Source organism: Triticum aestivum, chromosome 2A (assembly GCF_018294505.1).
Source record: "Triticum aestivum cultivar Chinese Spring chromosome 2A, IWGSC CS RefSeq v2.1, whole genome shotgun sequence".
NCBI classification, from domain to species: domain Eukaryota; kingdom Viridiplantae; phylum Streptophyta; class Magnoliopsida; order Poales; family Poaceae; genus Triticum; species Triticum aestivum.
In genome coordinates this window covers 212,080,294-212,092,924 of record NC_057797.1, presented here as the reverse complement: position 1 = coordinate 212,092,924, position 12,631 = coordinate 212,080,294, and the positions used below count along the sequence as shown (strand labels likewise).

Below are 12,631 nucleotides of genomic sequence, written 5' to 3'. Positions count from 1 at the left end.
TCGTATGCTTCTTAGTCAAAATGCTGATATGATATATCTTCATCTCTTTATTTAATTAAATGCAGGCACCATATACAAGGTTACCCATCAATTCGCATTTTTCATAAAGGGAGTGATATGAAGTAAGCACAGTAAACCTTACATTATATCACACTGAAACTGTAAACCTCATTCTGCCAATGCTTCCCGTTAATTTTGCCCTCAAGGTCAGTAAATAACCAAATCAACTTCTGTACAGGGAGAATCAGGGTCACCATGATCATGACTCATACTATGGGGAACGTGATACCGAAAGTTTAGTCGCGGTATGTTATGAATCACATGGTTTCCAATTGTTGTTCTTATGTCAGTACGATTGTATCACATTGGTTATCTTTACTGCCGCACAATATCCTAAACCTTAGCCTACCCGAGAAATTGTAATGAACTTCTTGAGGGTGAACTAAAGGCTAACTCTTTGCTTGTTAATATATGGTATTTATGGTCTCATAGGCTGTTCTGTACTGGATTCTTGATATAAGTTTTGAATCTTAGGCAATGGAAACATATGTTGCAAATATTCCAAAAGAGGCCCATGTGCTTGCTTTGGAAGACAAGTCCAACAAGACTGTTGATCCTGCAAAGCGTCCTGCTCCAATGACCGGTGGCTGCAGAATAGAAGGTTTTGTGCGGGTCAAAAAGGTAAATGAACTTCTGAGCTAACATTCATACTGCTAGCTTCTGTAGTGTTGGCGAGGTAAGCGCCTGTAGTACTAATACTTGCTGCATGGAGAAAGGATTCTTTTTTGGGATGTTTGATTACTTTCTTCTCTTCACCAGGTTCCTGGCAGTGTTGTAATATCAGCTCGATCTGGTTCACACTCGTTTGATCCATCTCAGATAAATGTTTCCCACTACGTCACAACATTCTCATTTGGCAAAAGGCTCTCATCAAAGATGTTCAATGAACTGAAAAGACTATTTCCCTATGTTGGCGGACACCATGATAGATTAGCTGGTCAGTCTTACATCGTTAAGCATGGTGATGTCAATGCAAATGTTACTGTAAGTCCCTAAAATTTGCCTACTTCTCTTTTGAAGTTTGCAATGCATGTAAGTTTTTTTCCATTGTTTATTAGGAAATAACATGGCATTTGTTTAAACTATGTCATTCTAGATTGAGCATTACCTACAAATTGTAAAGACTGAGCTGGTTACGCTGAGATACGCAAAGGAGTTGAAAGTGCTTGAAGAATATGAATACACAGCACACAGCAGCTTGGTGCACAGCTTCTATGTCCCTGTTGTGAAATTCCATTTTGAGCCTTCTCCCATGCAGGTAGGTATCTAGGTATTTTATATACTTGTTACTCGGTTTACTAACATATCGAACAGTCCATCTAAACTGATTCTCATTTATCATCAGGTCCTGGTGACTGAACTTCCAAAATCGTTCTCCCACTTCATCACAAACGTCTGTGCTATTATTGGTGGAGTTTTCACGGTGGGAACATCTCCTTGTTTATATTTTCATACTTCCTAGAGCATCGAGTATACATGGCTGATGTTTGAACCTGTGAATTCTAGGTGGCCGGCATACTTGACTCCATCTTGCACAACACGCTAAGGTTGGTGAAGAAGGTTGAGCTAGGGAAGGACATTTGAACGATAGTAGATCCTCAGAAGCGCTCGATTCCTTGCGGTTGCCCTAGTTAGTAATTATTTTTGTACTGTTAGCAATTCTTAATCTATTAATTAACATATACAGCGGGACGGGGTTGGTTTGAATGATGTGGTCATGATATAACTGGGTACTTCACTGTTCCGCTAAGTAAATGGGAATAAAGAGACGCTGGATCCTTATAGCTTTATCCTGATCTTGTGACCAGTCCAATTCCAATTTCAGCTCTAGAAAACTTAAAATATCGCTGTAATGTGCTGGCGTTGCATGTGATTTTCTTGTACTCGTTCGGATGTCTGAAATTCTCTGTATCGGTACCAGTCTCTAGTTATTCACTGCATGGCCGGAACTTGAAAAATGTTCCAATATGGTCCTCGAATACGAAAACACATAACACGTATGGTCCTGCATACAGCACTGTACTCTGTCGCTGTGGTGTTGACATGTACATCCTCGCCTGTTTGATGCACTCCCCTTCGTTTTTTTTAAATCCCGTCGCACCCTAAGGGCTCATTTGGTAACCGCGGATCCCCCAGGGATCCTGGCCCATTCCCTGGGTGGGAAGCACGCGCGGAAGATATGACCCGGGCCAATATTTCTGGACATTTGGACGCTCGGAGCCAGAGTTTTTTTCGGCCCGAGCCGCATGATTTCCCCGGGATAGCGCCCCCGCCTCGCGACATCGGGAGAGAATCCCCCGTCTCGCTCGCTCGCGGCGCCTGTCTCTGACCTGCTGATGCGAGGTCGCCGCCTCCCTACATTGCCATACCTCTCCTTTCCTCCTCAATCTCCACCTGCACCATGTACTCACACCTCCGCCTCCATCCTCACCGGCGGCCGCCGCTGCAAACGTACCTACCAGTAGGTGGAGTTCTCTCCTGCCCACAAGCTGCCGACGATGATGACTGGTGGTGCCGTGGTGGTGATGGCCATGAAGACGGGGATGCAGGTCCAAAGGGGGCTCACCGAGAACAAGATCTGGAAAAGAGTTTGGGGATGCGTTCCTCTGATTTGCCACTACTATTCCCATCTTCCCCAAAGGGTCATGTGAATTTTCCACGGGATTTTAGTTTTGCCAGGAGTAATCAACCCTGGTCGCCCTTTCCCTGGAAATATGCACCCTCGCAACCAAATAAGGCCTTCGTCTTCCTGTTTGGCGGTTTGAAGAGGCCGAATCATTTTGGAGGCAGCAATATCCTGAAATTCCCAGGCAGATCCGACCATGTGCTCCCCGCGCGCGCGTGGGGAGTGAATTCGTTGGAGGCAGGGTATCATGGTCGCATGTTGCTGGTGACCATCGTCGGAGACCGCACCGATGAGCTGCCGCCCTGCTCGACGTCCTAGAGGAAATTACTTGTCAGGCCGTCGCATGAGGTGGCCACCCTACCGCATGATTTGTGGCTCACCTTCACCGACGGTGCGTTGTGCACACGCGCCATGGAGTCATTGATGCAAGTGTGGTCACTGGCTTGTGGATCCAGTTCTGCCGTTGGTACCATGCAGGCTCGACTACAAGACCAAGGTGAGCTTGGAAGGGCTACCCAACGAGGCGAGGGAGCCGGAGGCAGCCAACGGCGTCCTCAGCTAGCTCGCCAGCGAGCTTATCTACATCATGTCGTCAGAGGACAAGCGTGAGTTGGTGATGGAGGCGTGGCTCCACGATCCGTCTAAAGTCCCCAAGGTTCCGAAATTGGAGGTCCTCGAGCCTAAGGTGCCGAGCTGCCGTCCTCCAATGATAAGTGTGAGTCACTACCCACTCCAGCGTCATCGACATCGAGGACCCACCCTCCTACACAACACACAGTCATCGTCCCGCCAATGTCCGGAAATTTGCCGGACGCATACCTCCCTTCTGAAGGCAAGTGTCATAGCTGGGAGTACGAGTTTGTGTGTTGGTGCAGGAGGGTCGACTACAACGGACCTGGAGGTGACGCTGGCTGCTCAGCAGGCTGAAGAAGTGCTGTGTTCCATTTGTGTGTTGTTTAAGTCCAGTTTAAATTTAGTTGCATTGTGTGTGTGTGCTGTGAACTGCTTTAAATTCAATTTTAAGTGTGTGTGCCTTGTTTGTGACCCAAAGGAGTGGTCTTTTGCAGTGAACAATGTTGTGATGTGTGATTTGAAGAACTGAAATCAGTAACTAAATTTGATCTTAACTAGAATGAATGTTTTTTTCCCGTCAGTTAACTGAATGTTCGGTTCACATATACTATGTATCGACAAATGTACAGTTAACAAGTTGAACACAACAAAGATGACATACAATTTGGCTATACAACAACGAAATCAAGCATGCTTCTATCATACATCAACAAGATCAAATATAATATGTTTTGCTCATACATCAACAACAACAAAGTTCTACTACGTGATCATCAACATAACTTGATCATGCACTTTTTATAACAACTCCATGTTCATGACCATACAGAAGATTACTCTAGCATGCACTACACTTGTTCACAAGATACATCACTATACCAATAGAATACAAAAAGACTAGGTAGCGAACTATTTGAAAATACCAAACATGGATTGTTCGGTGTTTTTTAGACCTTTCATGTGATCGCCAAAATATCTTTTTTGTGGCACGTTTGGCTGCTGCCTGGATGAACTTTAACTCTCTGGCATATTCCCTCTTGGTACCTTTTGCTCATTATGTTTCTTTAAAATTTACTCTGCCTCCTGTTTGTATTTTTCTTCCATGAACTTTTTCTTCGTCCATTCATCAGCTCGTCTTTTCTTTAGTTCCTATGCTTATCTATTCTACAGTTCCTGAGGTTGCCTCCTTTTCTTTTCCTCAGCTTGCTGCATGTTCAGTTCCTCAACTTGTTTCTTTTATCCTTCCATTATTGATGCCTTGTTGTGCTGCTCGTATGCTCTTCGGCTTGCTCCTCCCATGCATGTTGTCTGGCTAGATCCTCCATTTGCACATAGTGGTTAAATCCTCTCTGCCTTTCTTCCTCCTCCTGCTGATATATCAAAAATTTAGCTTCTTTTGTTATATTTAATACTTCTCTTGCCTCTTCTTCTCTTCGGTTTGTCTTTTTATTTATGCAACAATAATTTTCTTCTACTCCTCTTGTTCTTTCTTCCTCGCTGACAAAGCATGCCTCTTGGCTTCACAAGGGCAGGCTTGGCCTCATGTGTCTCCTTCCTTCTCTCCTCAGCATAAGTATGATACCAAGCCATCCATCACACCACTTAGCTCCTACCCTTGTGCTATCATTTTTTTGGAAAGGTAATTCCCAGTCTCTCCTTCAACTATACTTTCTAACAACCTTTTTGAACAAATCAACTAAGGAGAAAAGCTGCCCAACATGAAACTGACGCTTTTAGTGATTAGAGAAATGAGGGAAGTTGAACTTCATCTACTCATCATCTGATTCAGAGCAGTCACATATATAATTCTTCATCAAAATTTTGATCTTCTACCATTTGCTTCCTTTTCCCTATCATTCCACCTTGATTTCTTATCACCAATCAAATCTTCCCACACAAAGTTTTCATCTCCATCCTCCATGTCATACTCACAGTCAACCAAATCTTCTTTTTTTTTCGATAAAGGGCATTTTATTAACTCAAAAATGTAGCATCAAGCGGATACAAAGCATTATGAGTGAGACCCGACCTCTGCATAACTAAGATGCACACAGCCAATTCTAAAAAGTTTGACAGAAAGAAAAGAATCAAAATCGACAAAACGGCAACAGTAGAGTCGTATAGACCGACACTATATATGCCTATGTCGAAAGTGGTGGTGGGTCGATCCGGAGGTTATGCTGCCACCCATGTTGAGAAAAAACCTCCGTAGCCACCTGCTCCAATCGCGTACACACCGCCTTGAACAGCGGTTGGTACTCCGCTCGCTGTAGTATAGACCACGTACGAAGCGAGTGCGTACACCGGAAAATAACCTGTAGAGGAGAAGCATTTTTGTCATTAAAAACCAAATCATTTCTACATAGCCATAGCGACCACATTAAGGCATACACTCCCACCCTTATTAGCGTTTTGAATCTATTTGGAATACCGTCCAACCAATGACCAAAAATATTGGCAACACTTGTGGGCGGATACAAATTTGACGCTATTTGGATGACTGACCACGTAGAACGTGCAAACTTGCATTGAAAAAGAGGTGTTTGATTGTCTCGTCATGAGTACAAAAACAACACTTCTTATTCCCTTGCCAGTTGCGCCGTGCGAGGTTGTCTTTGGTTAGCACAACCCCCTACAAAGATACCACATGAAGATTTTGACCTTTAGTGGAATCTTCGACTTCCATAGTTTCTTATTATTATTCACCGGTACCTCAGAATGCGTGAGTGCACGGTTCATGGAGTCTACTGTGAAAGACCCCGTTGTAGTAAGGTTCCAGCGAAACACATCTCGGTCTTGTGTCAGGTTAATCGAATCCAGCTTGGACAATAGATTATGCCATGATGTAAGGCGAGGCCCAATCAAATCTCGCCTGAACGAAATATTCGGCGGGGATGAACTGAGCACCTGCGCAATAGTATTCTTCTTCTCGCGAGCAATGATGTACAAGGCTGGATATTGTTCTCGAAGATTGGCATTGCCTAGCCAGATGTCTTTCCAGAAACGAATCTCTGACCCGTCCTTTATCGCGAAAGACCCAAAGCGAAAAAGATGTTTCTTTGCCGCCATTAGGCCAACCCAAAAGTGAGAGTCTCCAGGTTTCCAATATGCCTGAGACACCGCCTTTTGGCCTAAATACTTGTTGCGTAGCATGGTTTGCCAAACACCATCCTCAGTAAGTAGTTTGAACAACCATTTACTAAGTAGGGCCTCATTCTTGACCTGTAGGTCATGAATTCCAAGGCCACCTTGGTCTTTTGGTCTACGAACCACACTCCATTTGGCCATTTTGTATTTTTTCTTTTCCCCGTCTCCTTGCCAAAAGAATCTGGATCTAAAATAGTCTAATCTTTGCAAGACCCCTTTTGGTAGTTGGAAGAAAGAAAGCATATAGTAGTTGGTAGTTGGATTCTTTTAACATTGTTGCCGACATGTTAGCTATTCTGATTGAGCGTGCTAAGCAGGATGGCCAGATTGCAGGAGTAGTGCCACACCTTGTGGATGGTGGCCTCTCTATTCTGCAATATGCAGATGACACAATTCTTTTTATGGAACATGACCTGGACAAGGCTCGAAACATGAAACTATTGCTTTCAGCATTTGAGCAAATGTCGGGTCTTAAAATTAACTTCCATAAAAGCGAATTGTTCTGCTTTGGAGCAGCCATTGAGTTGGCGGGTGATTATGCTAACCTGTTTGGTTGCACGCATGGCCAATTCCCGATGAGGTATTTGGGAATACCGATTCACTATCGGCGTCTCACTATTGCGGAGTGGAAGCATGTAGAGGAGCGTCTAGAGAAACGGTTGAGCAGTTGGAAAGGAAAGATGCTCTCAGTTGGGGGACGGTTGGTTTTGATTAACTCTGTCAACCAAATCTTCTAGAACATTCTTCTTCTTCTTCTTCTTCTTGTCCCCATACATGTTGTCTAATGATTAATATAGAACATAAGATATATGTGCTCCTCTTTAACCAGTTTCCTGACGTAGTTGCTGTCATTACTTTGTGTAGTCAGCTTAAGTCCACGCAAAATGATTTGCATACATGCATCAACAAGTTGATATTTATTCTTCCTGCCTTCTCATACCCCTAATCCTCTACTAAATCATCCAACATTGACTTAGAAGTTTCCCTAGCATCACAGAAAATCATAAAAGACTTTATTTCCATTCAGATAAGACCCATTCGCTTCATTACCAAAAAAAAATCGGAGTGCACTAACTCTACGGCGTAGTACTCACTGCCTCCATCTGTTAAACTAGCAAATACAAAGCTTTAACACAGTCGACTGAAACCCTATGATTACAATTAAACACTAGGCAAACGAGCTCAAATTAAACTTGAATTTTAGTTAAAAAATGTCAAAGCGTTGTCTAATTGCTCACAATTGAGTACCAAAACTATCAAATGTAGTGATTTTGTTGCCGAGGGGTTCTTATTGTATTGTGGGAGGGGGCCTCCCTCCGCTCGTCGTATGCCCTATCACGAGCTGAGTGCGGACGACGACAATGCACTGTCGAGGGACGTCGTAATCCTCGAGGACGACAGAAGAGGCGTTTGGGTGGCATGGGGCTCGAATGAATTTGGGATGTCAGCGGGGATCGTATCACAAAGGTACGGTCGTTCAGCTGCCACGGATGCATGAATGGATTATTTTTTATAAGAAAATAAAGGGGGCTTTTTCAAAATGTGCATTGGACGCAGGAGGGGAAGGCGCACGTGGCAGCACCGCTGCGCTCCAGAGTACACAGGACCGTACATGTTATGTATTTTCGGAGACGGTTGTGATACGCGCCATCAAGTTGGAGGATCGGAATGTGTAATTTTCTCCCTGTAGAAGGTGCAGTTAACTCTAAATAACAGCAAAACAATATAACTCACGATTTCAAAGTCAGCTGACATCGCAGTACACTTCTCTTTCCCAAAAGAAAAATGAAACTGCACATCTTCCTGTGGTGCTCTCCGGTGGCCTGCGCTCCGTGCTGGTAGACTAGAGGCATCACCGGAATCGGCGCGACGTGCGAAAAGCTGCTCATGCATTCAGGTGACGCGAACCATGGAGGTGCAGTGCGAGCTGCTCTCCCGCCTGAACGTGTACAGGATGACACTGCACGATGCCTCGGCGTCCGCGCTCACCCTGAACAGCCGGAGCGCCGCGGCCTTCCCCGCCATCGCCGTCTTGGCCTCGAAGGGCAGCGCGCCTGCGACAACGTCCACCACGTAGTGCCTGCTCAGGGTGACCCTCGCCGCGTCCACCCGCACCCGCGCCCCGACCGTCCTCGCCGACCGCGCCGGGATCTTCCCCGCGGGCGCGACAGACCGCCCCACCGCCGCGCCGTGGTACGTCACCGCGGTGACCACCGCGCCGTACCGGAACGGCGCGTGGCTCGGGTTGTGCACGGTGACGGCGACGGCCAGGGAGAAGTTGAGCGCCGGCGGGAGGATGGTGAAGGCGGCGAGCTGCGTCTCCACCGCCGTTGCCACCACGCGCGGCGGGTGCGGGCGGAGCAGCAGGAAGTAGAGCGAGGTGGCGAGGGCGGCGCCGAGCAGGAGGGACGCCGCGAGCAACGCGCAGCAGCATATCACGGCGGCCTTCTTCTTGATCCTTGCCATGTTTGGCTGCAGCAGTTGTCTGGAAGAAGCACGAGGGACGGCGGAACTTTTCGGTTGTGGCGTTTCTTGATCATTTTTAAAGTGGGTGGCGTTTCTTCAATCGTTGTTATTAGTGCTGGCCTGTTAGTGCTAGAATTGAAGCTTAGTGGGGGTGTTATTACATCGAGCTCATGTGCCCGTAGTTCACAACAATGAACATTGTTGCATTCTTTTTTGCTGGAAAAAAAATCTTCCTATCTAGGAGTATTCATCAAACATCATGGCTGATGATTTGATGTCTCGAATTTGCGCTAGTATTTGAGAACGATTCGCTGTTTGTAAGTGCAATGTGGATTTTGTCAAGAACATCATCTCTTATTTTTCTCTGCATTCTCAGGCTGCACAAATTCGGAAACATTGTCACACGCGGCGAGATACTAATTGTATGAGTGCGCTTAATTACGTATAGCATATACTGTATTAATTATTTATACAAAACCCTCTAATCTAAGAGAAAAGCTTGTAAACTCACCGAAAAAAGGTACTCACTCCCACACTTCTTGATAGACACGCCGTGTGGGCTCCTCGCACGCACAGGTAAAAATAGTTAACCGACATTAACCGTGGACGTGCAGTCGGAGATGGTCTCCTGCTTGAGAGGGTAGGTGGTGATGCTGCAAGTCACCGTCGAGCTGGCCCTCATTTTGAGCGTCCCCAGCACCACGGCCTTCCCGGCCACCGTCGTCCTCGTCTGGAACGGCAGCATGAAATCCGGCAGGTCGAACAGCTTGGTAGCCAGTTCCTGGATGAATTGGGGCGTGAACATCACCTTGTCCGCCTGCAACACCACCGTCCCGCCGACGGTCTGCGTCGTTCGCGCGCCGACCTCCCCCGCGAGCACCACCGACTGCCCCACAGGCGAGCCGTAGTACGTCAGCTCCGTCACCACGTCGCCGTAACGGAACGCCGCGTAGTTGGGGTTCTTCACGGTCACGTCCACGCCCAAGCTCATGTTGACCTTGGGCGGGGCGGAGGCCACGTCGAATTGAGTAAACGTCGTGCTCACCACCGTCGCCACCACGTGCGGCGGGCGCGGCCGGAACACGGTGAAGTAGAGCGCGACGAAGACGATGGCGAGGACGAGGATGAGGGCGAGCAGCACGCTGCAGCAGATCACCACGGGCTTCCTCTTCATCCTATCGAATCGGCTGGTGCGTGCTCCTTGAAGCCTTTGATGAATATCTTTGGTTTGGATGTCAATGGGACGTAGTACCAGCAAATGAGGCGGCCATATGTAGGACGGGAAGTTTCATTGGGATTACAGATGGTTTTTGTTTCTGGCTGTTCGGCTTGGTGTGCCCATGCATTGTTATCCGTGTTGTTTTGTTTGGTTTCTTTGCAGATTTGGGAGCGTCTGGAAAATCTCCCAGCCTCTGGTATGGGGAGAACGGTAAAATGCAGGATGTACGTATAGAAGTACGTCTCGCATGTTATACCTCAAACTAAACGGCTGGTTTGGTTTGCTTAGCGTACAAGTTACATATATTCATGTGTGATTTCTGAGAAACTACGAACCAAGAGAGCAACCCTTGCGCAACTGTCATCATGTACATAACTTTTCCTGTAACTGCATCATGTTAGATAATATTACCTGAGGGTAGTGAACATATGTTTCGTCATAAGTTTGAATCCGGCAAGTTTAGCAATTTTGCCCGACAAACACTCCTCAAATCTTGGGGTTTACCTGGGGAACCCTAGCCGCTGTCCTCTCGGCTCTCCTCCCGCGGGAGAATATCTGGTGCATCGGTGCTTGTGGTGCTACCGGTGCACCAAACTCAAGTCGCATATTTTAAATGTTTGAAATTTTTTGAAAAAAATGTGGCACATCGACACAACATAATGTAGTTTTTCACAAAATTTCAAGTCAAAATTCGAAACACAGCTCCTAAAACAAAAATAACAAATTCAACACTGAATAGTACATGACATAAGTTGGGCTTTAGATTTGGCCCATTATCACATTGATGTCAATTTTGTCATTTTTGTATCTCAAAAAATATTTCAAATTTTGACACAAAATTTTATGACAACATACGTTGATGTTATGTCAATGTGCTCGAATTTTTTCAGATTTTTAAAAATGTTGTACGGCATGCGGTGCACCGGTAGCACCACAAATGTTGGTGCACCGGATATGTTCCCCTCCTCCCGCCTCCACCTCTCCTCACCTCTCCTCGCCGCCGTCCGCAGCGTCGCCGGGCAAAGCTTGGCGGGCTGGGCGGCAGCGGGGCGTCTCTTCCCCTTGTCCTTCGCGGCTGGCGCGGGACAGCCAGATCGGGCGGGGTGCCGGACTAGCGTGGGGTCGGGCGGCGCGAAGGGCGGGTTTCTTGGTGACGTCGTGCGCAACACGATGATGGCGGCAGCCTGCTCGCGGTGTGGTGACGACAGCATGGTGGGCAAGATCGGTGGTCGCGGGCGCTGCCGGGCTCAGATCGGATCCAATCTGGGTCTTGGACTTGAACGCTGTCAATCGCCGCGGGGTGGTGGTCGTCGTCGCTAACCACGCCGGATCGCTGGATTTGGTGCCTGGAGATCTATGATGGATTTTTCTCTATCCTCCTTCATGGTGGGTTGAGCCCCATGGCTCTGGTCCGTTGCAGGATCCGGAGCCGACGAAGGTTTGGTGGTATAGGATGAGGACCGGAGGAAACTTTGATCGGCTTGTTTAGTCCGGCATCCGCGACGTCTCTCGACGTTGTTACAGTCCGTGGAGGCGATGTCGAGGTCTCTCCTATCCACCTCCGAACCCCTTCCGGACGAAAGTCCAAAATTCAGTCTGGATTGGGCGACGGCGGCGTCCTTCGCGTCGTACCCTTCATGAAGGCGCCATCTTGGGAGGTTCTGCTGTTCAGCAGAGAGATGATGTGGGTGATGAACTTCGCGTAGCTTCAGCAGCGGCGACGGTGTGGAGGTTGCCAGGAGGTGTGGTGTTGTTTCTACTGCGTCGATGGCGACAAGTATTGGCGGCATGGTGCGGCTGGATGGACGAGCGCAGGGCAGTGAGTTGTCTGGCGTCATGGTGGCGTCGACAGCTGACCTGGCAAGATCTTTGCGTCAGTACCTGCTCTAAAGATGGTTAGGTGGATGACGGCTGCGGTAGCCTCGGTGAGTGCGCCGGACCGATGTGTGACCCATTCCCGGTATGTGGCTGGGATGGAGCAACCGGCATTAGATGTTAGGTTTTGATGCGATGTCTGTTTGTTATTAGGTTTGGGCATTCGGCACCCTTGCATCAATGGGATAGGAGTAGCGACAGGTGTCGTCAAGATGATGATTTTAGACTTACTAATGTAATGATTTGTAAGGTTTTTGAAAATAATTAATAAAATTATGATATGCATTGCTTAGATACAGAGGCGAGGGTAATCCTTCTTTTCTTTTCTGAAAAAGCCACTCCTCAAATCTATTGACGACGACGTCCTGTCACCGTCACCATGCTCGTTTGCTTCTCCATGCTCGTTTCATTTCGTCGCAACTTACTCCTACATCATTTGGACTTTTCGGTGATGGAGGTGGACGTACGGGCAGACCAAGTCCAGTAGGATCTTCAGGTTTGCATGTAGACAGGACAAATCATTAAGCATTGTTTTGCGTCGCTCACTAAGCTATAACGTTGTCTGTTTCGACGGTTACATTCCTTGGTAGCCTTATAAAAAAATTCGAACCCAGGTGGTGTGCCTACCAACTTAGGCCGTGTAGTTTTCACTCTAGAAGGGCATT

General features: G+C 47.2%; 2 protein-coding genes across 2 annotated transcripts in view; one reads left to right on the top strand and one right to left on the bottom strand.

Moving 5' to 3' along the window:
• LOC123188409 (protein disulfide isomerase-like 5-4) overlaps positions 1–1,850 on the top strand; it is a 7,033-nt gene extending 5,183 nt beyond the window's left edge. The window contains exons 10-16 of the mRNA XM_044600502.1: positions 66–122; positions 239–305; positions 535–681; positions 820–1,044; positions 1,157–1,318; positions 1,406–1,483; positions 1,567–1,850. Of these exons, the coding sequence (XP_044456437.1) occupies positions 66–122; positions 239–305; positions 535–681; positions 820–1,044; positions 1,157–1,318; positions 1,406–1,483; positions 1,567–1,644 (814 nt within the window). The 3' untranslated portion in view covers positions 1,645–1,850. The remainder of the gene's footprint in view (positions 1–65; positions 123–238; positions 306–534; positions 682–819; positions 1,045–1,156; positions 1,319–1,405; positions 1,484–1,566) is intronic.
• A 7,414-nt stretch (positions 1,851–9,264) lies between these two features.
• On the bottom strand, positions 9,265–10,077 carry LOC123185180 (uncharacterized). The gene has a single exon (XM_044597159.1). The coding sequence runs from the start codon at positions 10,044–10,046 to the stop codon at positions 9,459–9,461; it is 588 nt and encodes a 195-aa protein (XP_044453094.1). The 5' UTR covers positions 10,047–10,077; the 3' UTR covers positions 9,265–9,458.
• Between the last annotated feature and the right edge of the window lie 2,554 nt (positions 10,078–12,631).

Coding starts and splice junctions, on each gene's coding strand:
- LOC123185180 (XM_044597159.1), bottom strand. CDS start 10,046: ATGAAGAGGAAGCCCGTGGTGATCTGCTGCAGCGTGCTGCTCGCCCTC.